We start from the raw sequence: 27,968 nt of genomic DNA on the forward strand, positions 1-27,968 counted from the left end.
AGGTTAAGAACGGACCTCCAGAACGAATTAAGTTCTTAACCTGAGGTACCACTGTAGAATCACTTGTGAGCCCTGGAACAGCACATAGGTCTGAAGTGGGATAGAGCTCCCTTCTTCCAACTTCCTCCTTCACCTCTGCATACTTTTCAAGAGTGATAAAGGTTATCTGCTCTTACCACTTCATGACCAAGGGAGCGGGGAGCTTGGAGGTTCTGTGGACACGGGCGCCTTGGTGGCAAGTAACAACCCCTTCTCTTACACAACATAAGGCAACTTCCTGTAGTCTTCTGATCCAGTGATGGATGAGCCCATGCCACTGGGGAGGGCATCCGAGTACAGTGGTACCTCAGGTTAATAACTTAATTCGTTGTTTCATGATGGGCGTAAAGCCGAATAAACATTTGTTGTTGTTGTTGTCTCTTAATTCGTTCCGGAGGTCTGTTCTTAACCTGAAACTGTTTTTAACCTGAGGTACCACTTTAGCTAATGAGGCCTCCCGCTGCCACCACATGATTTCTCTTATCGTCCTGAAGCAAAGTTCTTAACCCGAGGTACTATTTCTGCCTTAGTGGAGTCTGTAACCTGAAGTGTATGTAACCCGAGGTACCACTGTATTCTTCCAACCATGATCTTTCTTGTGTAAATCTTGGATATGTACTGTATTGGCCCGAATATAAGACGCACCCGCAAATAAGCCACACCTTTAAAATTCAAGACTTAGCATATTTTTCCGTCTATAAGATGGCCCCATGTATAAGACACCCCCTATTTTGGGGGACTCAGATTTAAGAAAATGGGGAGATATATCCTTGTATAAAACGCCTCCCAATTTTTGAGGGGGGAAAACCTAGTCTTATACACAGAAAAATACAATACAGTGGTACCTCGGGTTACATACACTTCAGGTTACATACGCTTCAGGTTACAGACTCCGCTAACCTAGAAATAGTGCTTAAGAACTTTGCTTCAGGATGAGAACAGAAATCTTGCTCCCACGGTGCAGCGGCAACAGGAGGCCCCATTAGCTAAAGTGATACCTCAGGGTAAGAACAGTTTCAGGTTAAATACGGACCTCCGGAAGAATTAAGTACTTAACCTGAGGTACCACTGTATTTGAGTGCGGCCTGCCTCCTGATACTACCACTCCCTGGCACTACCTCCCTAAGCCGATGCTGGGGGAGACTTGGGAGCAGCAGGTGGGTGGCATGTCGTTGCACCATGCTCCCGGGTTGCTTCCGGGGGGGGGGTGCCACTTTGCCGGCGGCGTAAGGTCGCGAATATAACCCGCACTTTAACTTCTCACGGCCCAAATTTTGGAAAAAAGTGCGCCTTCTATTCGGGCCAATACGGTATCTCATTAGGAACACATGATAGCGGCTTTGACGAAATGCAGATGCAATACTTTAATTTCACCATGTTCTTTTGCAACCCATTACTAGGAGAATATATATATGTTCTCTTTAGGAATTTCTAACCCGCTCTCCCAAACAATGAAGACTTCCCAAAGGGGCATAAATTATTAAACAAGTTGTAAATACAGTTAAAAGGAATAAAATAGCTTAAAGTTTTAACAAAGCCGTAATAAAATACAGTGTAACAAAAAATCGATTCTTATAAACAAATCCCTATCCGTGAATGGGTTTACCTTTCTGGGAATTTTAAATTTCACTTTCAGATCCAATGTTCTGGCGGCTTCCCCCCTCTCCTCCCATCTTGGAGTAGGGTAAATCAAATGTAATACAGTAATTCAAAGCTAAGCAGGGTCCGGTATGGTTTCAAACTGGATGGGGATCATATGTTAAGACTCCTGCATTGCAAGGGGTTGGACTAAATGACCCTTGAGGTCCCTTCCAAGTCTACAATTCTGATTGTATGAAAATGACCTCATGCTTCTGAGATGTAGGAAGGAATGCAGTGAACAGACTGCGCAGTTTGTAGTGGTGGACAGCAGAGGGCGCCTAGGAGATGCATCTTTCGCGCTGAAGAATCACAAGTTTCTAGGGGAGAATTTCTCCGTCTGCGTTGGCAATTGTCTTGGACTACACAGCTCTGTTGGAATTAGGTGGCTGCTTGCTGATGAGCAAACAGAGACAGGAGATTCAGGAAGTTATTTACCCCCAACTCCCCTCATCCCTGACCATTGACCATGATGACTGGGACAGCTTGGAGGAGTCTCAGGTAGACCTTAGCCCTGATTCTGCAAAGCTCTTTTTTATGCCAGCAGCAGTTCCCAATAAATCCATAGGATTTAATCATTTGAATCCTAGGAATGGCCCCAGGATATTGTGTAGCGTGGAGAACATAGATAGAGACCATTTTTTTTCTTCCCTCTCCTAACACCAGAACTCTGGGACATTTGAAGGTTGGAAAATTCAGAGCAGAGTTCTTCGCACAGCACATAGTTACCGTAAACTATGGAACTGACTCCCACTATGGAACTGGTGGCCTTAAAAGTGGATTGGACAAATTCACGAAGGATAAGGATATGGCTACTACCCATGGCGGCTAGGCTGCTGGAGGAAGTTTGCTTCTGAATGCCAGATGCTGGAAGTTGCAGGAAGAAAGAGTGCTTTTGTGCTCAGGTCTTGCCTGAGGGTTTCCTCAGAGGCATCTGTGAGAACAGGGTGCTGGACTAGGTGAGCCACTGGCCTGATCCAGAAGGGCTCGTCTTGTGTTCTGCTTGGGAAGATGTCAATAGGTGTGTTTATGTTATTTGCCAAAAGGAATAATAACAATAGTAATACGCGGAAAGGGAATTCTTCTGCCATTGTTGGTGTGCCTTTTTGACCACACAGATTTGTGACTCTTCCTGTCTTACATTTTCAGTGGTATGATTTGAGGGGTTAGGGGGTGCTGCAGCTCAGCGGTCAGAGCACTTAAGAGAGGTTTATCAATCAATTCCTCTTCACAGAGAACTCTGGTATTTTCAGCACTCTGAAGGGATTTGGGGTCTCCTAACAAGTCACAGGACCCTTTAGAAGGCAGGCACACTTTCCAGGAGTCTTGGAGGGGAGGGAGAGCCATGACTGGATTATTTCTCTGTTTGTGCAAGTTTGGAGTGAGACGGAATCACCTCTGAGCATGCACAGAGGGTTCCTTCCCTGGCCATAGGAGCCACCACAAGCATGTGCCTCTCTTTAACAGAGACCCAGCTTTCTTCCTTTTGGCTGATCTCTTATCTGTTCTTTTCACCATGCTTCCATTCCTCAGATCTGCCCTTTATCGTCTTGGTTTCTAGCGAGGTGGTTAACCACAATCTAGGCTAATGCCATTTCATTTGGAGTTGAGAGGGCTGTAGCTCAGTGGTTGAGCATGAATTTTAAGTGCAGAACGACCGGAATATCTAGGCAGGGCTGGGAAAGACACTTGCCTAAAACTCTGGAAGGCTGCTGCCTACCAGTGCTGACAATACTGAGTTAGATGGACCAGTGACATGACTTACTATAGGGCACCTTCCTGTGTCCCTGTGTTGCAGGAGGGAGATGTTCAAATGCTCCTTACATCAATCAATCAATCAATCAATCAATCAATCAATCAATCCCTAAAGAGACAGACAGGCAGACAGAGATCTAGCATGTCAGGGGGAGACTTTCTCCTTGAGACTCTTTATTTCTGTGTGTAGGGATTGATTGATTGATTGATTGATTGTACGAAGGAATGTTCCATCTTTTGTGCCCTCCGCCTGCAGTCTGATTTGGCCAGACCAGAAACAGATAGATGATCGCAGTTCGGGTCTCTGTTAAAAGTCTGCCTGGACAAGGTCCACTTCTGTCAGTGAATTACTCCCTTTCCCCTTCCCCTTCTCTTTTTCGAGACCATTGTCTGTGCAGGGGAAGGGGGGGGTCATATTCTGCTGCCAAGGAGCGTGGAAAGGGACAGGCTTCTTTGCACCCTGCCTGCACGTATTTGGTGGGGGGCCGTCTCAAAGGGGCACATTCCTGCCGTCCTCATGAGATTTGCTAGGCTTGCTTTGCATATGGAAACATGCAAATGGAGGCATGCAAATTAATTGTTTGCCACTCCCCTCCCCACAATGTTTCTTCCAGGGGTGAGCAAGAGGGATGGGAGATTTAAAGCTTTTGGATTAGGTCCAACTGTTTCCAAGAGAGTATGGCTTTGAAATCCAAGGCATTCTTGGCTAAGGCATGGAGACGGTCCCACAGGCTGATTAGGGTGCGTTTCTGTGTGTTTAACTCATTGCCTCATTGGTGCAAGACCTTGTTTCCCCTTTAGGACACATTTTTACCCTTAGGTCCCTGTCAAAAGCACTGTGGGGTGGAAATGCTGCTCAGCCCCCTTTGTTGAATCACACCTCCAGGTCCTCTGTGTGATTCCTGGAGGTTCTGCTGTCAGGAGCAAAATTTATAAGAGGCAGGGCCAGTTCTAGATTTGAGAGGGCCTTCGGCACAGTGGGGTCCCTCCGCCATTTTTTATTTCCCAGAATGCTCCAGAGAAATGCTGTGCCAGAAGTATTGTGGGAAATTGAAATGGTCACATACCACCGCCACCCTGTAGGAGGCTGGATGCTCTCAATAATGAGTTTGGGTGGTATGCAATGTACTTGACTATTTATCATCGTTTATCACATTTATATTCCACCTTTCCTCTAACAGGGTGGCATACATGCCTCTCCCCTTCTCTAGTTTCACCCCCCCCAAGCAGCCCTGTGAGGTAGGTTAGGATGAGAGGTAGTGACTGGGTCCAAGGTCACTCAATGATTTGAACTCCGGTCTCCCAGGTCCTAGTCTGACACATCACACTAGCACTAAGAAGCGCTCTGTGCACACAGAACAACTCACACGTTCTTCATGGGACAATGCACCCCTCTCTTCCCGTAACACATTCCTTCCTAAATCTGCTCTAGGGCTTCCACACACCCTTCAGAGCAGATCTGGTGACTGCTGGGGTGCTCATGGGCAGAAGAAGGGGGCAAAATTCCATTGCACTGGCAGGAATCCTTGGACTAGCTCCCACTAGTGCAGCGGTTAATTGAAATATGCTCATTATTACTATTATTTATTAGAATTTGTATAGCAGCAGCAGCTCCCACGGTGCATTAGAGCAGCCGTTACCAGCCTGGTGCATTCCAGATGTTTTGACCTGCAGCTGCTGTGCTGGCAGGGGCTGATGGGAATTGTAGTCTCCAAACATCTGAAGGGCACTAGGTTAGTGAAGGCTTTCACAGTGTGTAAGATGGCAATTTTAAGAACCTAAGACGAACCTTGCTGGACCAAACCAAAGGTCCACCTAGTCCATCATCCTGCTTCCTACAGTGATCAGCTAGGCACATAGTGAGTCAGACCAGTGGTCCATCTAGCTCAGTATTGTCAACCCTGACTGGCAGCAGCTCTCTGGGCTTTCTGGCAGAGGTCTCTCTCAGCCCTACCTGGAGATGCTGGGGCCTGAACCTGGGACCTTCTGCATGCAAAGCCCCCTCCCCTTTTGTCTGCTCTCGAATCCCATTTTGAAGGTCACATCACACTCCATTCTTGTTATCAGTGCGCATGTGCGGGCTGTCGTAGCACATGTGCGCTAAGGCAGAAAATTTTGATAATTCCGACAGTGGGCAGACAGTGTTTCTGGGAAACTCACTAGCAGTTGTGTGGTGGCAAATGCTTTCTCATCAAACTTTATCCACTAGAAGTCTTTATTCAGAGATATACTGCTTTGGAGCCTGGATGCTTCACTTAGCTGGGGGAGTGGGGATAAACTATTGATAGGCTTCTCCGAATATTTTTGTCAGTCTTAAAAAAAAAAAGCCATCCCAGGCCTTGTCCCAGCTGAGAAGCAGCAGCTGAGAGAAAGAATGTCACTTGCAATGCGAGAATTTTATGAGACTTGGGGGAGGGTGTTTTTAATTCCCTCCCTGCTTTCGCATCCACCCGGCTCACAACTCTGGGACGATTCCCCCTGCTTTTCTAAAGAGGGAATTCCCTTCCTTCAAAAAGTAGCGACCTCCTGTTCCGTCTTCCCATCCTTTCTCTCTGCCCACGCCTGCACACCCTGCCCCGTGCACTCCATTACATCTTGTACCGTGATCCATATTGCTATCCTCCCCCTGCCCCTTTGACACTCCATCCTGCCAGGATCTTCCCTGGCATTTCCACTCACTCAAAAATACCAAAATAAAAAAATCAGCTCTTGAGGCGACCCAGCCTGTATGTGCCTGCCTGCTGACAGAGGGTGCGCCTTTTGTGTGTGTGTGTGTGTGTCTGTGCGTGTGCAGAGAGGCGAGAAGCTCAGAGTGGCTGAGAAAGAGACACATAATGAGTTTTGACACAGCCTTCTCCGCCCCTTTCAACATCTTGAGTTCACAAATGAGACGCGGGGCTTGTCGAGGGGGGCGGGGGTTGGATGGTTGGAGAGAGCGAGAGAGAGCGGAGGGAGGGGAGATAATTTCCCTTTCGCTCTCTTCCAGGGAGGCAGGGAGAGCTGAACGGAGCCTTCCTTCCCCCCCCCTCCCTCCCATCTCCCTGGAAATGCTGACAGGTGTCCGTAGCTCCAGAGGTATCTTTCGGAAGCAGTGGGGGTGGTGCCCGAGGGGTCCTGCCTCCTCTTTGCATGGCAGCAGCTCCCTCCGGAACACACCGCTATCTTCTCTCCTTTGTTTTTAACCGCTTCTCCACCTCTTGAGCCGCGGAGGAGAGCCTCCAACACCCCTCCTTGCCACAGCTGAACTCTTGCATTGTTGGTTTTGCTTTGAGGGAGACCCGGGTCAGGGAAGGATGGAACCGCTGACCGATGTCCGGAGATGGACAGCTCACGCTGGGTGAGGACAGCAAAGCTGCAGCAGTGCCCGGGGGACGGCAAAGGACAGCCAAGGAACAGCCACGGACAGTCGTCTCGTTTCCTCGCTTGGCTTTCTTGCCACCCTGAGTCGTTGGGGGGCGGCTTGAGAAACTTGGGCGTGTGTTGTACGCCTGGCGGCTTCCGATCCTGAGCTTTGCTGCGAGCGGCACCCTGTGTTGCCAGAACTCTTGAATTGAGGCTCTGTTCCCTTTTGCAAGCCTGCGTTTCACGTTTCCTTTTTTATGCTTCTTACTCTTGGGATGATTTTATTTATTTCTGGTGTGTGAGGAATCGGTAGCGAGGGCTGGTGTGCTGGCTGTGTGCGGGGAGAGAAGGTGGCAGTGCATTTAGCTCATCTCAGCAGCTGTTCCGGCATCGGCGAAAGGAGCTCGGGATCCGTCTCCCATCAAGAGAGCCCGTCGCCAGCCAGAGAGCCCTGCCGCCAGCTGCTGTCGAGGAAACCGCAGCTGAGCCCTCGGTGGACTTTGGAATCCCTTTGAAAGAGGAAGCAGAGAAAAGGGGATTCTGGCCCCGTCTCCTGGCGATAAGAGAATTCATCAGCTCTGGATTAAGTTTCGGGGTGTGTGTGTGTCACATGCAGGGGTCTGTTTTCATTCTCACTTCTTCTGTGTTTCTCTTCAACATGCGTTTCTCTGACAACACGCGTTGTCAGAGGTGCGCATGGGCTGGAGGAACTCGCTCCAGCCCCGAGGACCACCCAACAACCGGGTCGACGGTTTAATAGTGAACCACGCCTTGTGAGGATCCCCCCCTCAAAGACTCAACTAATGTTCGCGGTTCTTGGAAGATCTATCTCCCCCCGCTCACCCTCTAAGTTTTCTCCACAATAGCATACTCCTCCTTGTCTGAGGGTTTGACAAGTCTTGAAAACCAGGATTAAACCCCTTTTATTTCCGCGAAAGCTGTCTGCTGAAGGAGTTACCGTTGGATGGAGTTATCCTGCATTGTTTCCCCAGCTGGCCTCTCTCCTAATCGGATGGTAGATTTGGGGAGCGTTCCAGAGTCAGGGGGCCCCTTCAGAGTCTCCCTCACAGTTTTTGCCATGGCAGGCATTGCTTGTTGAGGACGGAACCCCAGCGCTCCTGACTGGTTCTGAGAGGATGACTCTTCGAATCCCTCAGAGGGGAAGCTTTCTGACGGGACACCAGTTCCTTTGGCTTAGGTTTCCCTTTGCCTAGATTTGGATTACAACCTCAAGATGGTCTGCGCGATGTTTGGTTCTTCCTCCTGAACTCTGAACCCCTCATGCCGGCCGGCCAGCCTGAGGATGTCGGTTCCTGAGAACACTTAGAACGCAGCCACCATTTTGGAAACGGGCAAGCGAGGGGCGAAAGCTTCCTTGTGCCCAGAGCAACCGCTATCCTGGATCTCCCGGTTGGGGCCTGGGCCCCAGTGAGCGGCATGACCGCTTGCCAGTACCCCATGGGGCCCGGCTCCTTGGAGAGGGACCGGATGTACCAGCACAAAGTCTCCCTAGTGGTTCGATATTTCATGATCCCCTGCAACATCTGCCTGATCCTCTTGGCCACCTCCACACTAGGATTCGCCGTCCTGCTTTTCCTCAACAACTGTAGGTGTCTCCCTCGGCACGTGGCGGCAGTGGCGGGGGGGAAAACAAGGGGGAGGAGCTTAAAGGCAACATGGGTGTGGCTCGGAGGGTGTGGCTCTCTTAATTTGCTTGCTTAGTAAACCTATAATGTATTGCTGACACTTAAATGCAGGCTGAACGAACAGGGATGGCCCCATAGGACTTTGGGTTGCTTCCACTTGAGTCCTGTTCAGAGCAGACCCGCTGAAATTAGCAAGCCAAAGTCTGTCATCTTCAGTAACCTGCTCTGAGGAGGACTGACATGGGATGCAACCCCTTCGTGCCTCTTTGATTTCCTCCTGTCGATAAAAACTGTTTTGCACACAACAGCTGCGTTCTTCGCTCTGAGCTGTGTCTCTGAACTAATTCCCATTCCATGGGAGCAAGGAGGGATATGCCTTATGCCTGGCATTGATGCCCCACCTGAAATGTATGGGGGGGGGAGCGCGTCGGGCTGCTGCTTGCTATTGGCTGTCATAGCTAAGCAGACTCTCCATGTGCAGAGACGGTTATTCAGAGGAGAGACCTTGTAGCTCAGTGGCAGAGCAGCTGCCTTCCATGCAGAAGGTCCCAGGTTCACTTCCCGGCCTTTCTACTTGGGGCTGTGAATGCTGCTGGAGTCTTAAACCCCAGGGAGGTGCTCTGCCAGTCAATGCAGACATTATCAGCTAGGTGGACATAGTCTTTGTCAAATTGCTGTGTTCACAATATGGGAAGAGCTGCAGCTCGGTGTGTGGATGGGCGTAGAGCATTGCGATGCATGCAGAAGGCCCCGGGTTCAATTTCCAGGTAGAACTGGGGGAGACTCTCTGCTGAAACCCAGGAAAGCAAATGTTAATCCTAACTCAGTAGAAGACAGCTTCCTGTGTTGTTTCCTACAAGACCTGTAGCTCAGTGGCGAAGCACCCTCTTACATGCAGATGTCGTTCCAGGTTAGGGTTAGAAGGATCACGTACAGACGATGGGTAAGACCCTTCTCTACCAAAGCCCCCAAGAGCTGCTGCCAGACAGGGTAGACAGTACTGGGCTACAGGGACAAACACCTGGGGTAACGAGGCAGCCCCTTGCGTTTCCCAGTGCATCTCTGAATATCAAATGCTGGGGGCAAGTAGGAGGATAACCGGGGCTGCCTTCGTGCACTGCTTGCGATCTTTCCAGAAGCGTCTGACTTGGCAGTGTTGGATACAGGGCGACGGACCTTTTGGTCTCATCTGGCATGGCATTCATCTTGCTTTCCTATCCCCAGATAAGTGGAATCGCTGCTCAAACACTTCCTTGGAGGAATCTACATTTACAGCCCCTAGAGCCTGAATGTGCTTATATTTAGTTGTGTGTGTGTGTGAAAGCTGATGTTCTCTGGGTATTGAATCTCATGTCCTAATGCATGGTGCTTTCTGTGCTGAGGGTGCATTGTGCGTAGCTCACAGCCCTGGTTAGGGAGGGGCAGTTACTAGTCCTGATGGCCAGATGGAACCTCCATGGCCAGATGCAGTATACAGTACTTCTGAATTGCCAGATGCTCAGGAGCAAACTAAAACAAAGCAAACAGTTGCTAGGTGGGCCTTTGGGTCTGATCCATCAGGGCTCCTTTTGCGAGCCAAGGTGAGGGAGGGCTCTTGCCTTTGTGCCCTGCCTCTGAGCATCCCTGAGCCCTTGCACTGGCCTCTGTGAGAACAGGAAACTGGACTAGATGGGTCTCATTCACCAGGGCCCTTCTTTACGTTTTTAATATTGCATTTCAAAGCACTTCTGCGAATCACAGCACTCGTTATCAATATAAAGTTCTGCCCAATGATGCTCAAAAGACGGCCCGCTCTTTCCACCAACCTAAATTTTACCCGGTATGAAACCTCATTTTCCACTGCTTCATTTTCTCATACAATTTTGACAGAAACATCCTGTATTGGCCCCATCTCCCCTCATAAATTTAAAGCGCTATTTCACAACTTCCAGCAGCCACGGCTTCCCCCAAATCACGCTGGAGAGTCTGTTTTTGTAAAGGGTCCTGAGATTTGTCAGGAGACCCCTCTACCCCTCTCAAAGCTACACTTCCCAGAGTTTCCTGGGAAGAGGGATCAATTGTTAAACCACTCTTGAGAACTGTGTCTCTGTGAGGTGAATCAGTGTCTTCTCTCAGCACCCTGAAATGCAGCTCACAGGGCTCTTTGGGGGAAGCTGTAGTTGCTTAAAATGGCATGATAGAGGTATAGCCCAGATCACGGGTGTAGTCAAGGGGGGCAGGGAGGGGCATTTGAAACTGAATCTCTGTGGGTGACAGAAACAGGGATTTGGAGCCAGGAGGCTTTGGGTGGTGAAATCTCCTCCCCATCACTTCTTTTTTCAGCTGTCCTCTCCCAATGTTGCTTACCGTCAACAAGCAACCCTCTGCTATTTTTGTTTGTAAAGCAGGGATGGGGGACCTCAGGCCTGGGGGCCACATTTGACACTCCATGCCCCTCTAATTGGCCCCTGAAACTCTCTTCAGACCGCACCCCCTCACTGGCCCTGCTCCAAACCCTCCTTGCGTGTGTGTGGAAACTAGCCTATTATGCAAAGGTGAAATTTGCATTCCCTGCCCTGCCCACTTTAGCCTCTGGCTCCACCTACTGCTTGCATGCAGCCTTTGGGAGGTTGCCTAGGAGAGAATGCCGCCCTGAGTGTAACCTGCAGTTAACAACTCCCTCCCAAAACGTCTGGTGTTATCTGCAGGCTACCCACCAGTAGTTCTTAATGATATCTTTTGACCAGAGTTCACACCTTTTGTCCTGGAAATCCCTAATCCTTTTTGGATGGCAGCTCCCATCTTCCAGGCTTGGCTGGAAGTGATGGATATTTTGAGTCCCAACGATACCTTGGAGGGGCACCCTGTTGATTACCCTTGCTCCAATCCCACCTACATAAGAAAAGGAACAGCGTTCTGCACAAGCTCCAGGGCACCTTTGTCCTTCATTCTGACTTCGCATGCCACAAGGCTGAGATCCTACCAAAGAAAATGGGGTCCCAGGCTCTGCCTTTGGCTTGGATTTTCAGGGCTTGCCTCTATTTTCTGAGAATCCCTAAAGTGCTTCTTGTGCTGGATATAGAAGCAGACTGGGGTGTGGCAGTTAAGTGTGTGGGTGGCTTTTCTATCGAGACGCAGCTATTTTATACCCAGCGTTGTACAAAATGCTGGGGGGGGGGTGTACGCAAGTGTGTGTGGTCGGGGAGAAGAGACACAGACATACAGAAGCAGATGTGCAAATTTGACAGCTGTGGTTGGATTGTGACAACGGGTGTTAGCAGAGGACAAACATACACACCCCGGGAAAAGCTGTACTCATTTTACATTTCTGGAGAGCGATCTCTTTTTATAGGATTGCTCTGTACAGGCACGGCGGGGCATTCTCTGTGATGATGATTTAAATGCAGCCCCCCCTCCAACCACTGGAAATAGTTACTACTGCTGGGCACACCCAACTAATATCACAGCCAAGACGACTAGAACCTTGATTTCTTACAAAACCCTGAAAAACAGGGTCCAAACATTGCAGTGGTAGACACAGGGTATGTTAGCCTTTTTGTTTTTCTAACAAACTAGTATGCTGTTCTTTCCAGATGTTGCCTAGTTGTATTTTTGACTCCGGTTTCTCCATGACATGCTAGCTTTCTACACACAGGGTGGGCCGTATTTGAGCATGCATCTTTCCGCTTTTAAATTGGCCCGCGCTTGCTGCCCGAAGAGGGTCTTTACTCCTTGATTCTGCAGAACGAAAAAAAAGAGGTTCTTTTGGTCAGGGTTGTGGGGGTGGCAGTTTTAGTGCTGCTTATGCCTCTCCTGTCTTTTATGACACCCCCTCCTCTCCCAGCCTCCCCCAACCTAACTGGATAACAAGCGGCAGCTTTGCAAACACAGGTCACCAATCAACTCAAATGGCTTTGATGGATCAGTGTCTTGGGAGACCCTTGCACGATAGGTAATAAATAGTTTGATTTGCATCGCAGCTGGGGTCAGGAGGGGCCTTGACAGATTGACTTGCCCAAGGCAGCTGCTGTCACATCCCTTACCTCCCCCAGTGCTAGAAGAGAAATATATTTACTATTGGGTTTTTGTGTGTGCTTTTGTGTGTGGATACAAACACTGTCCCCTTAAGCATCAGTGTGCGTTTTTTAAATTCTGAATTAGCATCGGAGACGGGCATGGCTCCAAAAAAGGCTTACTTTTGGAGCCTTATTGACCTGCTCTCAAGGGAGCCTGCCCCTCTGACTCTGCATGAGTGTCCGTCCTTGGTAGGCTTCCCCATTGGAAGGAATCAAGCCCAGAATGGGGCATCATTCAGAGGCACGACAGATTTGCCTCTGTTTGAAGGCAAATCATATTTTGCCACATTGCTATACATCAGGAGGTCGCCTCTGGACTACAACTTCTAGCATCTGTGACCATTGGCCATGCTGGCTAGGCTCCGCTGTTGAGAGGTGTGGTCCCACGGCAGCTGGGGGCCCCCCAGGATGGCTAACCCTGCTCTACATGATAATTGAATCCATGTATTACAGCTGTTAGAAAGACATGGCTGATTGGCAGGAAGCAGGTCCAGAACAGGTAGTCACTCAGGGAGGCAGCCAGCACCCTCATTTGTAGATTGGTGTTTAGGGCATACGGTTTGATAGTATGGAAGGATCCAGCTTCGGAGAAACCATTCCAGCTGCAGTCACAGCATGCTCACCTGGAAGTAAGTCCCTTTGCAGTCACTGGGACTTACTTCTGAGTTGATCTGCAGATCGTTGAGAGGGATTCGGAGTTCACCTTGATGTTTCTGAATACTGGTTTGTTACAGTGTCATGTGCAAGTGAGGAATAAGAGCCAACAGCTCTGTGGCTCAAAGTGTTTTCTTGAATCTCTCAACTAATGCCACCCCCCCAATCTTTTGTTTTGCAGACAAACCAGGGTACTATTTTCCACAGCCGCTGCCGACGCCACAGGACGGTGAGTAGTGGGACTAAAGCAAATTCCAGATCTTATCCCTAACCTTTGGTTTTCTTGAAAGCTGATCTGGTGGGGTTGATACCTTCCGCAAAAGAACACTCCTTTGACCCAGTGATCTATTTCCCTGCCTCGTTGCTCCTGACTCCTCCCCCTTCCTCCCCACACGGAGCGAGCGCATCGTGCACCAATGTTCTGTCTGATACTGCTTTTGCCAGCTGGAGAGAAAAGACATTTCCCAGTAGTGGTAATCTAGGAAAAACACCTATATTTGTTGCAATGTGTGTGATGTTGTTAACATTGATGATTATACAATAGCGTGCTGACATCAACAAGGTACTGGGCTAGGGGCCTGGGTTCAAATCTCTGTTCGCTGAGTGATTCTGGGGACCTCATTCTCTCCTGCCCTGGTGTACCTCACAGGGCTGTTGTGAGGATTTCAAAAGTGGTAGGGGAAAGACTCTGTTGAACCCTCCGCCAACTGCTTGAATGACAGAACAGCTTTAAAACAAATGTAAAAATCAAATGATTTATTTAAACTTTATGTACCAGAGCCTCAGGCTTTGCTTAAGGTTCTCCCTGTTTTTTTTTTTTAAAAAACGCCCAATATTTTAAAATATCTGTCTTTCAAAGTCTTGATTGATGCTTCTGCTACTCTGGTGCTGATGGCAATGATTAGTATCATGATACACTGTTTAAACCAGTCTTGGCTAAGCTGCTGCCCTGCAGATGTTTTGCACCACCAGCTCCCATCAGTCCCAGCCAACAGAGCTGTGAGATGCCAGTGCTGTCGCCCAAAACTTCCAGAGGGCGCCAGGTTGGCAAAGGCCGCCTTAAACCAATTAAAAGTCCACAGATCCCAGCCCTTTTGAAAAAAGAAGGAAAGGAAAGAAAATACTCTTTTTGCTTTATGCGTGAGTGTCCCACTTTTCTGTCTTTCTCTGCAAGGCCAAACATCCTGTTCTCTGCCTTTCTGGAGCACTTTTCAGTGAAATTCCAATTTGATAAGCAACCCTATGAGGACAGAGATGAGGGCCCTTCACACATTTACAGAAGATGACTCTCTCCCGCTGTCTCATTTGGTGAAGCTGCACACATCCTCTTGGGGTGATTCCCCCGGTGCATGGATGTGAGTTTGATGAAGATGCCTACTTCAGACATGATGGTGTGCAACCCTGTGTGCCTGCTGTATAAACACAGGCGCTCTGCAGTGCATGAATGCGATGCTGTCGTTTCCCAAGGGCTGAAGAAGGCATTTGGACCTGCCATCCCAATCTTGCCAACAGAAAACAACTCTCTAGCTATTGCATCACTTTTTCAACTTATGTTTAGGCATTATTGGCAGTTTATCCACAAACCAGAACAGTGAACAGTCCATTTGCAACAGCAGCAAGGAGACATGTGTTTGCGGGATGGAGAGCCCCCCCCCAGTAATTTTAGGGTACATTGTCTGCAACTGTAATCTCTTATCCCTCTCCTCCAAGTTTTCTCCCCTTCCCATCGTCTAGGATGCCACCCTTCCCTCTCCTTTCGTTATACAGTGTCGCTCATCGCATCTTCCTGTGACCAAACTGTGTCTGTAGATTCCATGTACTGAGTGTACATTTCCTCCATGGAATGCAGTGGGAAAGCAGCTATGGAAAGTGGGGAAACGTAGGCTGGAATGAAATCTTGATGGGAGTGTGGGCTGAGCCAACATGGAGTTTTTGTGGGAGCATGGGCAAAGTCAGAATGGAATCTTGGGGGGGGGGCATGGGCGGAGTCAGAATGGAAACTTGACGGGAGCATGGGCGGAGTTAGAATGGATTCTTGGGGGGAGTATGGGGCAGAGTCAGAATGGAATCTTGGCGGGAGCATGGGCGGAGTCAGAATGGAATCGCGGGGGGGGGGAACATGGGTGGAGTTAGAATGGAATCTTGGGGGGAGAATGGGTGGAATCAGAATGGAATCTTGGTTGGAGCATGGGCGGAGTCAGAATGGAATCTTGGCAGGAGCATGGGCGGAGTCAGAATGGAATCTTGGCGGGGGCATGGGCGGAGTCAGAATAGAATCTTGGCGGGGGCATGGGCGGAGTCAAAATGGAATCTTGGTGGGGGCATGGGCGGAGTCAAAATGGAATCTTGGCGGGGGCATGGGCGGAGTCAAAATGGAATCTTGGTGGCGGTGTTTGCCGAATTTTCCGGCTTTTCTATCTTCTTTGTAAAGCCATGCAGCACAGTAAGAGGAAGCTGTATGTGGTAAGTGAGGTATCTTGGCTGTGTTCTGCACTTAGCTTTTCTGCCAGCCCATGTATATATATATACATATATGTTAAATATAAATATCATTTAAATTCACTGCTACTGCCAAAGCCAACCTACCTTGTGCACAGATAATGCACCAGGCGGGTCCCTAGCAGGCTGTGGTTTGCATTCATACAGCTTTTCCCTAATATCAGGATACATATATACGGCCTTAGCAAATTGCATCCACATGCCCACTGAACTGGCAAGAGATTGTTAATGGGTTTCTTGTATTCCCCTTGAAGAAAAAGAGAGCACTTTTGAAGTTTTGTGAGCCCTTGTCAAAATTATATGTTGTCTTTGAGTTTTGAAACCAAGAAGCATAGAGAAGACTTGTCATAATTGACAAAGAGGGAGAAGCGATGGTGATGGGTTTGAAACTGTAAAGTATTTCCGCCCAGCCCCCACCCCCCAGGTGAATTTAGATGATGGTGCAGAAGAGGAGGTACTGCAAAGACACTAGTGCAGGGGTCCCCAAACTAAGGCCCGTGGGCCGCATAAGGCCTGAGGGACTCGTTTATCCAGCCCACAGTGACCCCCGCCGCCCGCTCTTACCAGCGCTGCGCTGTGTGGCTGCCCACTTCTGGGTCGGAGCAGCACTGGAAATAGCTTGTGCGCATGCGCAAGCGTTATTTCCGGTGCACATCCGGGTCGGAGGAGGCCCATGCACATGTGCACAAGCTATTTCTGGTGCTCCTCCGACCCGAAAGTGCGCCGGAAATAGCGTGTGTGCGCACATATGGGCACACACTCCCCCGCCCTTCGGCCCACCGTGTGATCGGCGCTTACCGAGGCACGGTAAGTTTGCTGACCCTTGCACTAGTGTGTTCCAGACTTTGAAACTGTCACACTTTCAGCTGCTCAAGTTCTTGTCCCTGCCAATTTGGAGAATCTTTCAAATACCTGCAAAGTGTGCTTGGCAAGAGCTCAGAGCTGAGCTATCAAACAGTTCAGTTTTAGCAGAGTATACCTGTACCAGTTTGAACAATTAGATGAGGATTTGTTAAAAATCAAGCTCTATTGTCATCTGGCAGTGGAGGACCTTCATCACTTAGCAAGGTTTGAGAAACACTCTGCAGGTGCCTTCCAGAGAAACTGAACTGTCCCTGCAAAGTGCAGATCAGTTTGCAGATGGGGCACATTTTTGTAGCAAAGTGTTTTGCTTGGTTCCCACCAGAGTCATTTGTTGGGCAGCTTAAACTGTCCATAAGTAATGGGGATTAAATCAAAAGTGATGAGGGCAAAGGTCAATTGAGGAGACAGGATTTCAAAATGGGGGGGGATTATTGGGGTATCACTGCAGTGGGTGAGTGAGAAAAAGTGTTCCCTCCCGAATATTTATGACAGTAAGAGAAGCCTAGAACCAGAATGGAAAATGGCAGGTTTTGGGCGGAGCCCAAATGGAACCTGGTGGGTATGGGTGGAATCACAGGAAATACCAATTTACTTGTTTTTTTAGACTCCACTGATGATTTTACCTGAGAACACTGTTTTTCAGATAGGTAAAATAAATGCTCGTTTGTAACTTTGCATGCATTAGTCCTCTTACCCCCAATTCAAAACATACTGGTGTTCAAAACAATTTAAAAAGCAGCAATCAACTAATGGTTTATTAATTCCTCTCCTTATCTTTTGTCAGAATGGGAAAGCGACGGATACCATGATAAACAAAATGTGATTAATCTATAATTGGACCCAGGGTGTCTTGTTTAAAAATAAAAATGAACGTAGGTGTAGCTTGCATCTTGACGCTGTGAAATATTAATAAACCAAGCCTATCCAGATGACATGTTGCATTTTTTTAAAAAAAACAACAACACATCTTGCCCTTATGTACTAGGCACAATCTCTGAGGAGGAGGAGTCTGTAGCATATTGTGCCTCACATCTCTTGGCTTGCTGCGGAGCTGCTTTGCTTCTTGAAGAAAAACAACAGTATTGCCCTTTCTTTCCCCTTTTAAATTTAGGACAATGTTCCTTTTAATTTGCTGGGTGATCTTATCTTATGTGGAAATGCTACAAGGCTGGGTTGTGTGTGCAGATGCCTGGCATGTATTTGAGGCCCTGATATGGTGTAGGCAAGGGGACAAGAGGACATGAGATAGAGACATCACAGGCACTGCCCAATAAGCACTTGCTTCCCCACTCCCCGCAGGTGCAGCATTCTTCCCCAAGCAGCACCCATGAGGGCTAGAAGCTTGGTTCACATTTTTAAAAGCTAAGATCCTTGGCAGGGGAGCCAGATTCTGCACCAGGCTGCCAGTTGCAAAATGCCAGGATGGTGGTGCATTATGCACAATGAAGCAGCCCTCCCCAACTCCCCATGTCTCAGGTGGAGTCTCTAGTGCCCCGGGCTCAGAGATTTTGGCTGCAAATGCACCACATATCCTAGGAACTGTAATTTGTGGCAAATTGTAGCTCTGCAATGGGTAAACTACAGGTCCCAGGATTCTTGGAGGATGGGGGAGAATGTGCTTTAATATGTATGGTGTGCCTGCAGCCTCTGCCTTCAAACTGGACTCATCCTGCATCATGTGAAATTTCAGCTCTTGCCTTTTCCTCTCTCCAACTTGGCACATGTTAAGAACAATTTACGTCAGGTTAACATAGCTGGTCCAGTGGGACACGGAACACCCCCCCCCCTTTTACCTTCCTTTTTTCGTGTAACCAAGGGCAACAAGGCACCATATCCACTTGAAAGACTGCAATAATTGTTAGTAGGGCTTCTTTTTTAAAAAAATACTAATAATAGCAATAAAGGGGAATGGATGTACAAAACCAGGAGACCACAGTGGCCTGCACATTTTGGGAGGAAGTGTTTTTATGACTTTTGTCTGCATAGATGATAACGGATGACAGCAGCAAGCATGGGTGGAAGCCCCTTGAGAAGAACTAAATTGGTAGCTTGGGGAAGCTGTTGCTGATACAGCCCATTTGTAAGGATGTGTAAGGATTTGCTTTATTGAGCTGGCAAGTGTGGTGGGGTGGCCAGAGCACAGGCGAGGAACCATTCCCAATGGGCTGCATTCTCCTCCCTTCTCAGCAACCTTCTGAGAGCCACATGACCATGGTGGGCGGGGCCAGAAGTGAAAGTGGGTGAGGCAGGGCATGCCCATTCGCTTGCCCCTCCTCTCTTGAACCAATCCACATACAACCTGCTTGGTAAAGAAGCAGAAGGCAAGGGTTCCACATTGATATTCTTGCTTTCCATCCTTGGCAGGGAAGGTGAGGAGAAACTACTACAAGCCCCACTCTTGCAGTGTGTATGTGTCGATCACAGTGCTCCCCCACCCCATACAAGGGCCTTGGAAACAACCCCCAAAAACCACTCTCCCCCCGTGATTCACAGAAGCTGGCATTCCGAAGCAAACTGACTCCAGCAGCCGGATTCAGTCTATGTTCCCCCTCTGGCCATTACAAGTTGAAAGTGGTAATCCCAACCAATCTGATGCTGGAAAGGCAAAACCTTTCCATCTGTCAATCACCCAAGTCAAGCATAGCCACTGTAATGCCTTCCAGGTGTTTTGGACTCGCCTTTCTCCTCCTGCCTTATTTTCTTAATGAGCCTCTAAAAATAGGGGAGGCATTATATAAATAATCTTAACAAGCAGCTGCTACTAGCCTTATCCTAGCTGTGAATTTGTCCCGATCCCCTTTTAAAGCCACCCAAGGGCAGTATGGTAAATAAGCCACCTTGAACCCAAGTCTGGGGGAAAGGTGGGATGTAAAAAATAAATGGTGACAACAACAACAGTAATATAAGAGAGCCCTGCAGCTGGATCTGGTCAAAAGGCCCATCTAGTCCAGTGTCCTGTGCTCCAAGTGGCCACCAGGTGTCCATTATAAGAAACCCACAAGCAGGACCTGAATCTAACATCACCTTTTTTCACCTGTGATTCCCAACAACTGGTGTTCAGAGGCATATTGCCTCGGACAGAGGGAAAGCATTGCCAACATGGCTAGTAGCTGTCAATAGCCTTGTCCTCCCATAGGATCATAGAATCATAGAATTTGAGAGCTGGAAGGGACCCCATGAGTCATCTAGTCCAACTCCCTGCAATGCAGGAATCTCAGCTAAATCATCCATGGCAAGTGACCATCCAACCTCTACTTGAAAACCTCCAAGGAAGGAGAGTCTATAGATTTGCCTAATCTTCTTTTCAAACCATCCATGTTGGTTGGCCGTCACTGTCTCCTGTTGGAAGTGGATTCCATAGGGCTTCAATGCAGAAAATGTAGTGGGCATGTTCTCTGTTCTTCCAGAGACCAGAAGCTATGGGTGGAAACTATGGAAGAAGCAGATTTCAGCTGAATGTTAGGAGGTGTTAGAAAATGGAACTGACTCTGCGTCAGGCAGGGATGGGCTTTCCTCCACTGTGGGGTTTGAAGCAGAGGCCAGCCAGCCATCTGACTCTGGGATGCCACCACCGCAAGGTCCTTTCATTCAGCTGCGGATTGATCTAAACGGCCTCAAAGGGTCCCTTTCAGTGATTCTAAGGAGCACTCTGGAGTTGAGAGCATCAACAGCCGGTGAAGCCAACGCCAAGGGTTGGTTTGCACACTTTCTCTCTGTGACACACACACACACACTTCCCGGCTTTCCTCCTAAATGAGGAATGAGCCAGGCTCGAAAAATATGGGTCACACACATGCGCGCGCGCGCACACACAGAGTGTGCTTCAGCAGAATCTCGCACGGCTGCTTTGCAAGGCAAGGAACTCTCTTGGGGCACAGCGAATGCCTTCTCTAATCGTGCCCTGCAGCTCTGGGTGAGCCTTCAGGGCACTTCAAATGTAGAGCTACTGGCGGCGGAGAAGTTTAGTGAAAGTGGGGGTGCAGCCAGCCACAGAAGACTTGAGCGGGGTGTGTGTGTGTGTATGTATGTGTGAGCGGTTTCTAAAGAGAGGTGCTGCGATCGTTCCATCAACCTGCTTCCTTGGGTGTGCTGGCTTGTTTATCTACTGTGCGCAGGCGTTATCGATAATTAATGACGCCTCCGCGCTCATTTCCCAGGCTGTTTTCACACCCGGGTGGGCTCCTCTGATGTCTCAGCAGCCTGCTGCTATGCCATCCATTTTCCTGTCCTAATCCTTTTGGCCACCAGACCTGGCCCAGACTCTCCGCAGACTTGAGAGACCTAGGCTCTGAAGGTGCTTCCTTTTCCGACAACCGAGAGCAGTTCGCCAGACGTGTCGCAAAGGAAGCTGAACCTCTCTATGCCGCACAGCCCTCAACAGATGTCCAAAGTTGGCAGTTTGGGGGCGGAGTGGGTGGGAAAGAAGCACCTTTGACAGCCGTAACACTGCTAGACCGTTCATTCATCTAGCTCAGTATTGTCTACACTGGCTGTCAGTAGCTCTCTAGGGTTTGGGGAAAGGGGGACTTCCAGCCATACCTGGAGATGCCAGGGATTGAACCCAGGAGCTTCTTCATGCAAAGCACAAAGCCCTTCCTCAGTTTTATAGGAAGCTGCCGTATACTATGTGGAATTCAACGTCACACTGTTCTGTCCATGCAAACTTTTCAACTTGTGCAGCTGATTAAACAATACCCCCTCTTTCCCCCCCCCTGTGCTGCTCTGGGGAGTCTAACGAAACACACACCCTGAGCAAATTTTGGGGAGCGTGGTGGGAGGGGAGCAGTGAAAGCACAATTCCAGCAGCAGGTCTGTTTGGAGGTTTCCACTGACAAGGTTTCTCAGGTGAGAATCTGGCCCGCTGAGTCAAATCATTGCCTGTCTTAATTCAGAATTGTCCCCACTGATTGGCAGAGGCTCTTAAGAGTTTCAGAGAAGGGACACCCGTGGGCATTGCTGGAGTAGCCAGGGATTTCAGCGGAAACATTCTTTCAATGCAGGTGCTCTAACCACTGAGCCGCAGCACCTCACCAACCCTAACTAACTCCATCTTGGGTAAGCTGTGGAAGCATCATGGGGGCACTTTCTTTCCTGCCCACACAACCGCGTGTCGGAAGGCTCTGCAGAAAGGCCTCCTCTTTACAGCCTCATAAACCCTCTGCTCCTCCCAGCAGTGACGTAGGAGGTAAAGCAGAACCACTTGATAAATTAAATATTGGAAAAACCACTCTCTCTTCCTTGTCAGCCCCATAAATACTGGGATTGTCGTCTGCCACTTGCTAGCTTTGGGGGCATCCCGGGGCAAGGATGGGAGATGGTTTCTTTTTCACTCTCTCGCATTGAGAACCAGTTAACTGATTAAAAATGAAAGCATTGTAAATTCTCCCTGCCCCGCTTTCTTCTTCCATTTTCTTTAGTGGTATAATCAGGGCTTAGGTTAGCAGGCTGAGCTTTGGTTTCCTAGGGGTTGTGTGTGTGTGTTTACTTTGCCCTAATCGGCTAATTGATTAAATCTGCATATATTTGCATGTGGAAAAAAATTGGTTTGAACCAAAGGGCCATTATATTTTTTATTGTTGAAGGATGCACACATGTATCATCTTAGGAGATGCACTCCCTGTAGTGGGGGGATGACCTATGGCACCCCCAGATCTTGTTGGACTTTGGGGTTCAGGGAGGATGGGAGATGTGGTTCAACAACATCTGGAGTGCCAGTGGTTTTACACCAGCGGTTCTCAAACCCTGGTGTAAAAGGTAGAGGCTTTTAATTCAATTTTTCTGCTCAGCATTGCACCCAGATTTGTATAATGACATAAGAAGAGCCTTTCTGAATGAGGCCAGTGGCCCATCTAGTCCAGCATCTTGTTCTCATCGTGGCCAACCAGATGCCTCTGGAAATCTTGACAGCAGGACTGGAACACAAGAGCACTCTCCTTTCTTGCAGTTTCCAGCAACTGGTATTCAGAAGCATTACTGCCTCTGACCATGGAGGCAGATAAGTAGCCATTGATGGCTAGCAGCCATTGATGGCCTTATCCTTAGATTTGAAGACTGTAGCTCTCAAGGGCAACAGGCTGAGGTCTTTCCTAGCCCTACCTGAAGATGCTGGGGACCGAATCTGGGACCTTTTGCATGCAAGATATATGTTGGGATACCACCTTTCTGAACCCATGCCTTCCCTGCCAGAACACCTCTGTTCACTGAAGCTCATCCTCTCCCCTCAGCACCACATGAAGCCATCCTCTTAGCCAAACAGAACATTTCTCTCCCGTCAGAGTGGCTGCACTGATCTTCCACATTCACTCACCACCCCTTTCCCCCCTCAGGAGTTGGAATGATCATGAATATTCTATGAGCGCTCGCAAGATTGCTTAATACAGATTAATGACCTTCTTAGCAGGCTTTAACCACTTCTTTGGGCGCCCACACCACGGTGCTTCAGTCGGGTGCTATATTTTGTGGGCTCCCCGCGCTCCCCCCCCATCTACACTCCAAAATAACACGTAAAGGGATCTGTAAGTGTTTCTAGTCTGCAGTTTTAATAATTGCCGGAACACTTCAGGGCGATAAAGCTGGAAGTGAAAATGCAGAGTAACGATTGGGACTGTCCTTCAAATCCTGTGGGAGACTGTCGTTATAGTGTTTTCCAAAGTTTAGATGCAGTTGGACTCAGTTTTTTTTCCTTCTGGGTTTAAAATTCAAAGCATGCTTCATTCTCAGACTCCAAAAGGTATTCTTGGGATTTCTTGATTGACTCCCAACATGTTGAGTAGGCATCTCATTGCAGTTGTGGGATGGGCTAATCAATACTGCCTCCTGTGGGCCTGGTCTCCCCTTTATCCATCCCCCAGGGCTCAGAAATGGGTCTCTTCCTTCTGGGCACTCAGTCCTTCATTTGGAAATTGCTGCTATTTGCTTCTGTCACAGGCACCTCAGAAGCTGCCAGACCAGACTATTATACAGGCTGAAATATATGTCTCATCTAGGTTGATGTTGTCTGCTCTGACTGGCAGTGGCTCCCTTGGGTTACAGGCAGAGAAGGTGCCTTTTCTGTCACCTAATACCTGGTTCTTTTTTTAACAGGAGATGCTAGAGATTGAACCTGGGACCTTCTGCATGCAAAGCAGACTCTCTCCCACTGAGCTATGGTCTCCTTTTCTTAAGACACAGAAACATAGGAATTTGCTTTATGCAGAGCCAGGCCACAAGTCCATCCAGTTCAGGGTTCTCTTCTCTGACGGGAAGCATCTGTCCAGAATTTCAGACGGGCGATAATTCCCATTCCTACCTTGAGATGCCAGGGATCGAAACCAAGCCCTTCTGCATACAAAGTGGATATTCTCCCACCAATCTGTGCCCCCTTTTTGTGATTTTAATCAAAGATCTTTTGGTCCATGGGGGATGTTTATCTAAGCTTCCTCATCGCCGTTGCTGTTCCTTTAAAAAAAGAAAAAAGAAGAGGAAAAATCGATTTAATCACATTTATATTTAAATGGCTCAGAACTTCAACAGGGATTGTAGTAATTCCACAGCCTCAGACATTTCTGCAGGCTGGTCTGTGATCAACTAATGCATGGTAATGCAGTCCCGTGAGCTGCTGCTGGGAATCAGGTAGCGTGAATTTTTCTAAGCAATGAAGATCTACACCCCATCAGGACTACACATTTAAAGTACTGTTATACTACTTTAAACAGTCACGACCTCCCCCAAAGTATCCTGGGAACTGTAGTTCGTGAAGGGTGCTGAGAGTTGTTAGAAAACCCCTATTACCCTTACATTGCTACAATTCCCAGAGTTTCCTGGGAAGAGGGATTGATCATTAGGCTACTCTGGAAATAGCAACTTTGTGAGGCGAACTGGGGTCTCCTTACAGCACCCTGCAGCCTTAACAAACTACACCTCCCAGGATTTATTGGGGGAAGCCGTGGCCTTGAAGTGGCATGATACTTCTTTAAATGGATGATTGGGGTTGTTTGGGGTTGTGTCCCATGCTACTCAGAGGGTAAGGGCTCTGCTTTGAGTAGAACTTAGCTAGAAACAGCCCTTGATCATCTGGGTCAGCTCTCTTTAAGGGATCAATGTAGAGGGTTGAATCCAGGCACAATGAAAAAGCTATGCAGAAATGTAGTTGATTCCATCCCTGGCATTATCATTTGTAATGCAAAGTTTGTATTATTGTCCTTGTGTTGGTTTTGTGCCTGAGCTGTTTCGCGTGGGCATCTGCCCAGAAAAGCATAATTTTGTATACTTCAAAGCAGTTAACAAACGGAATAAAACAATAAAATTATCATTTTAAAAAAACACAGTTGAAAGCTTAAACTGTTAAAAACACACAATTAAAAGCAATATAAATGCTAGAGCCGTTGTTGTTAGCCGCCCTGAGCCCGGCTTCGGCTGGGGAGGGCGGGATATAAATAAAATTTATTATTATTATTATTATTATTAGAGGCACACAAGGGCAAAAGTGCCTTCTGTCAGGACGATGACCTGCCCTGGCCAAAGGACAGCAGGTGTGTGGGACAGATGAATGTCCTGATGAGACAGAGCAGGAGATGGGAGTGGTTATTTGAGTCAATGCTATCCTAAAGGATTAGGAGCTCAGCCGAGCAGCAGCCAAAACCCTTCTCTTCCCACGCCTGCCTAAGAAGCGAAGACCTTTCCTTTCCCGAAAGTGCCCTCGAGAGGAGAAATTCCTTTGTGGCAATTGTACTTGTGACCGGAGTCCTAAGGAGGAAATGCAACAGGCAGGATGGATAGGAGGACCATTTAGTTTAGGAGGAGGCCCTCCCATGCGGCCTCAAGATGTCCGTTTTCTTTTCCTTGCCACCATTTTCGGCTCTGACCCTTCTGTTTCCTCCGCATTAAGCCTCTCCCAGCTGACCTCCTTCCCCCAGAGGGGAGAGGTCATGCTGGCCCTCTCTGGGGCCTTAAAGAGAGGAGCATCAGCCTGGCTTATCGTCAAAGCCGCGTCTGTCTGAGAGAATTTGTTATGTGGAAAACTGACGCAGGTGGACACAGCAGCCCCGAGGCCTTAGCAAGATGGATTACTGCTGGGGTGGATCAATTTCTTCACTCAAGCTGCTGGAAGTCAGCGGCAGACACTTCAAAAGCCATGTGGATATCTGAGCGTGTGAGTGTGTGTTTGCTGGCTGCCGCTGGGAATATGGAGAAAAAGGGCTGGCGAGCAGCAGAGAAGGAAAAAGGGCCACGGAGCGTCTGCACTCCATTAAACCAGCAGCGGCGGTCGCCTCCCCCCCCCTTTCCCCTGGCCGTGAATTCACTTGGCAGAACACGACAGATCGCATTCGCCTGTGTCAGAGAAGAAATAGGCTGGGATTAGTCTGCAAAGCCGACGGGAGGAAAATAGATTGATCAGTTTGCATGTTTGATTCTCTCTCTCTCACACACACACTGCTATTTTTTTTATTAAAGTTAGATTTCTTTTTTGTCTTTTGAATAGCCTCCCTCTCAACTGATTGGGTTTTGATCCTTGCTGTCCCCAAAGGAGATGTGCGGAGGAATGGGTCGCCAATCTAATCGGGGTTGCCTTTCCATCAAACTGGGGAGCGGCATAGAAAGGCGCACCATACCAAGTCAGACCATTGCTCCATCTAGCTCAGTATTGTATACCCTGACTGGCAGAAGCTCTCCAGGAGTCTCTCAGAGTCCTACCTGGAGGTGCCATTGGGGATTGACCCTTGAACCCTCTGCAGGCATTATAGGAGCTCTGGCGCCAGGCTACAGCCTTCCTCCATTTTGATACTCCATTATCTTGGGATAAAGAGCCCTTGAATTCAAGCACTTACTTGTTTTACCTCAGGAGCAGGGAACATTTTCCTCCCACACCCCTGAGGGCCGCATCCCCTCATTCACAGCCTTTCAGGGGCCGCATGAGTGTTGGGCGGGTTCAGAATCAGAAGTGGGCGGAGTCACATACCTGACTCCTTTCTTTGTACAGCAGTGGTACTTCGGGTTACAGACGCTTCAGGTTACAGACTCAGAACCCAGAAATAGCACCTCGGGTTAAGAACTTTGCTTCAGGATGAGAACATAAATCGCGCAGCGGCAGCAGGAGGCCCCATTAACTAAAGTGGTACCTCAGGTTAAGAACAATTTCAGGTTAAGAACGGACCTCCAGAACGAATTAAGTTCTTAACCCGAAGTACCACTGTATTTTATCCGCTACAAAATGCAGAGCTTTCTACATTGTTGGGTGAGGACGACAACCTCTGGCCAAATAGGCTAATCTTTGGCCTGTGAGGCCATTTACCCCCCCCCTCTAAGCCACACCCATCTTTAAATCACGAATGATGTCAGCTGACAGGTGGGAGAGCTGGGTTAAACTTCTGCGTTGGCTGAACGCACCTGTTCCCAGCAGGATTTAAGCCCCCGCTCATCAGCTTATGAGTGGGGTGGGCGTGTGTGAAATCCTGCTCGGTTTGACTGTGCTGCCTGTTTCCTGTGTGCAGCTATAGCAAGCACCCTGGAGATTTATTATTTTTTAAAAATGTATCAGCTGTGAGAGGGTCTTCTCCCACATGTAGTCAGTGCTTTCAAAAGGCACGTCTCTTTCTCCCCATCCCACGCCAGCTGAGAAGGAGGAGGAGGGGAGAAAGAACCACCCAGCCAACCCTGTGCCCAAAGTGCCAAGCAGAAGACTGGCCAACACGCCTTGCTCTGTGGTTCGCTTGCACTAGCTGTTGGGCACTTGGAAACCCCACACAAGGGATTTTGACAGGTGGGCAGGACAACCCACCTGCCACGGTATGTGTTGTGATGATGTCATGTGATTGACTGGTGGACTGGTCAGAAAGGTTCCCCTACTTGTTCTGCACAAGGTATGATTGCTGTTGAAGGATGGGCTGAAAAGCAATTTGTAGGGCTGGTCAGGGGTGTGGCCTGCCCTGGGGGTGTGGCCTAAGGAAGAGTTCCAAGGGCCATGTAGAGAGGCCCAGAGGGCCACATTCCCTGCTTTACATGCAGATTTAGACAGTTCTAGTCTCATGTTTGCAGGAAAGCCATTGAAACAGGCAATGCCAATGCCTTACACCTCCCTGCCATACCTAAATGCTTGAAACTGCTCTCTGCAATGTGTGGAAAAAGCTATGATGAACAGAAATCTTTTTTTTTAAAGTAGTAGTAGTAGTAGTAGTAATTAGGGCATATCATCTCTGGAGAATGAGGCTAGGAGGAGAGATCCTTCTCCTGGTACAGTATTTATCATCCTCCAGGACCAAAATATTACCAGACATTTTCCAGCATCAGACACCTTGGTTGTATTACGAAGGCAGGTGTAAATGTTTGAAGAAATTAATTAATTAGTTAATTAATTAGTAAATTTCATGGCTGTTGAGTGGCAGGTCATTTTCAAAGCTTGGAAGCATTATTTAGATGATAGGTTTATCAATAGGTCATCCACAGGCACTCCTTAATTATCGATCTGAACTACAAGTGTTCAGTGTTGACTCCTATAGTC

General features: G+C 48.5%; 1 protein-coding gene across 6 annotated transcripts in view; it reads left to right on the top strand.

Annotated features, from left to right (window-relative positions):
* Positions 1-27,968, top strand: part of AGRN (agrin) — a 238,252-nt gene that overhangs the window by 88,228 nt on the left and 122,056 nt on the right. For 5 of the 6 annotated variants that reach the window (XM_081923371.1, XM_081923373.1, XM_081923372.1 and 2 more), the window contains one exon: positions 13,311-13,358. In XM_081923371.1, the coding sequence (XP_081779497.1) occupies positions 13,311-13,358 (48 nt within the window). Of the gene's footprint in view, positions 1-6,416; positions 8,381-13,310; positions 13,359-27,968 lie in introns of those variants that run through there. The other variant, XM_081923376.1, reaches the window with a different exon arrangement.

The sequence above is a fragment of the Podarcis melisellensis genome (genome assembly GCF_964234715.1).
Source record: "Podarcis melisellensis genome assembly, chromosome: 8".
NCBI classification, from domain to species: domain Eukaryota; kingdom Metazoa; phylum Chordata; class Lepidosauria; order Squamata; family Lacertidae; genus Podarcis; species Podarcis melisellensis.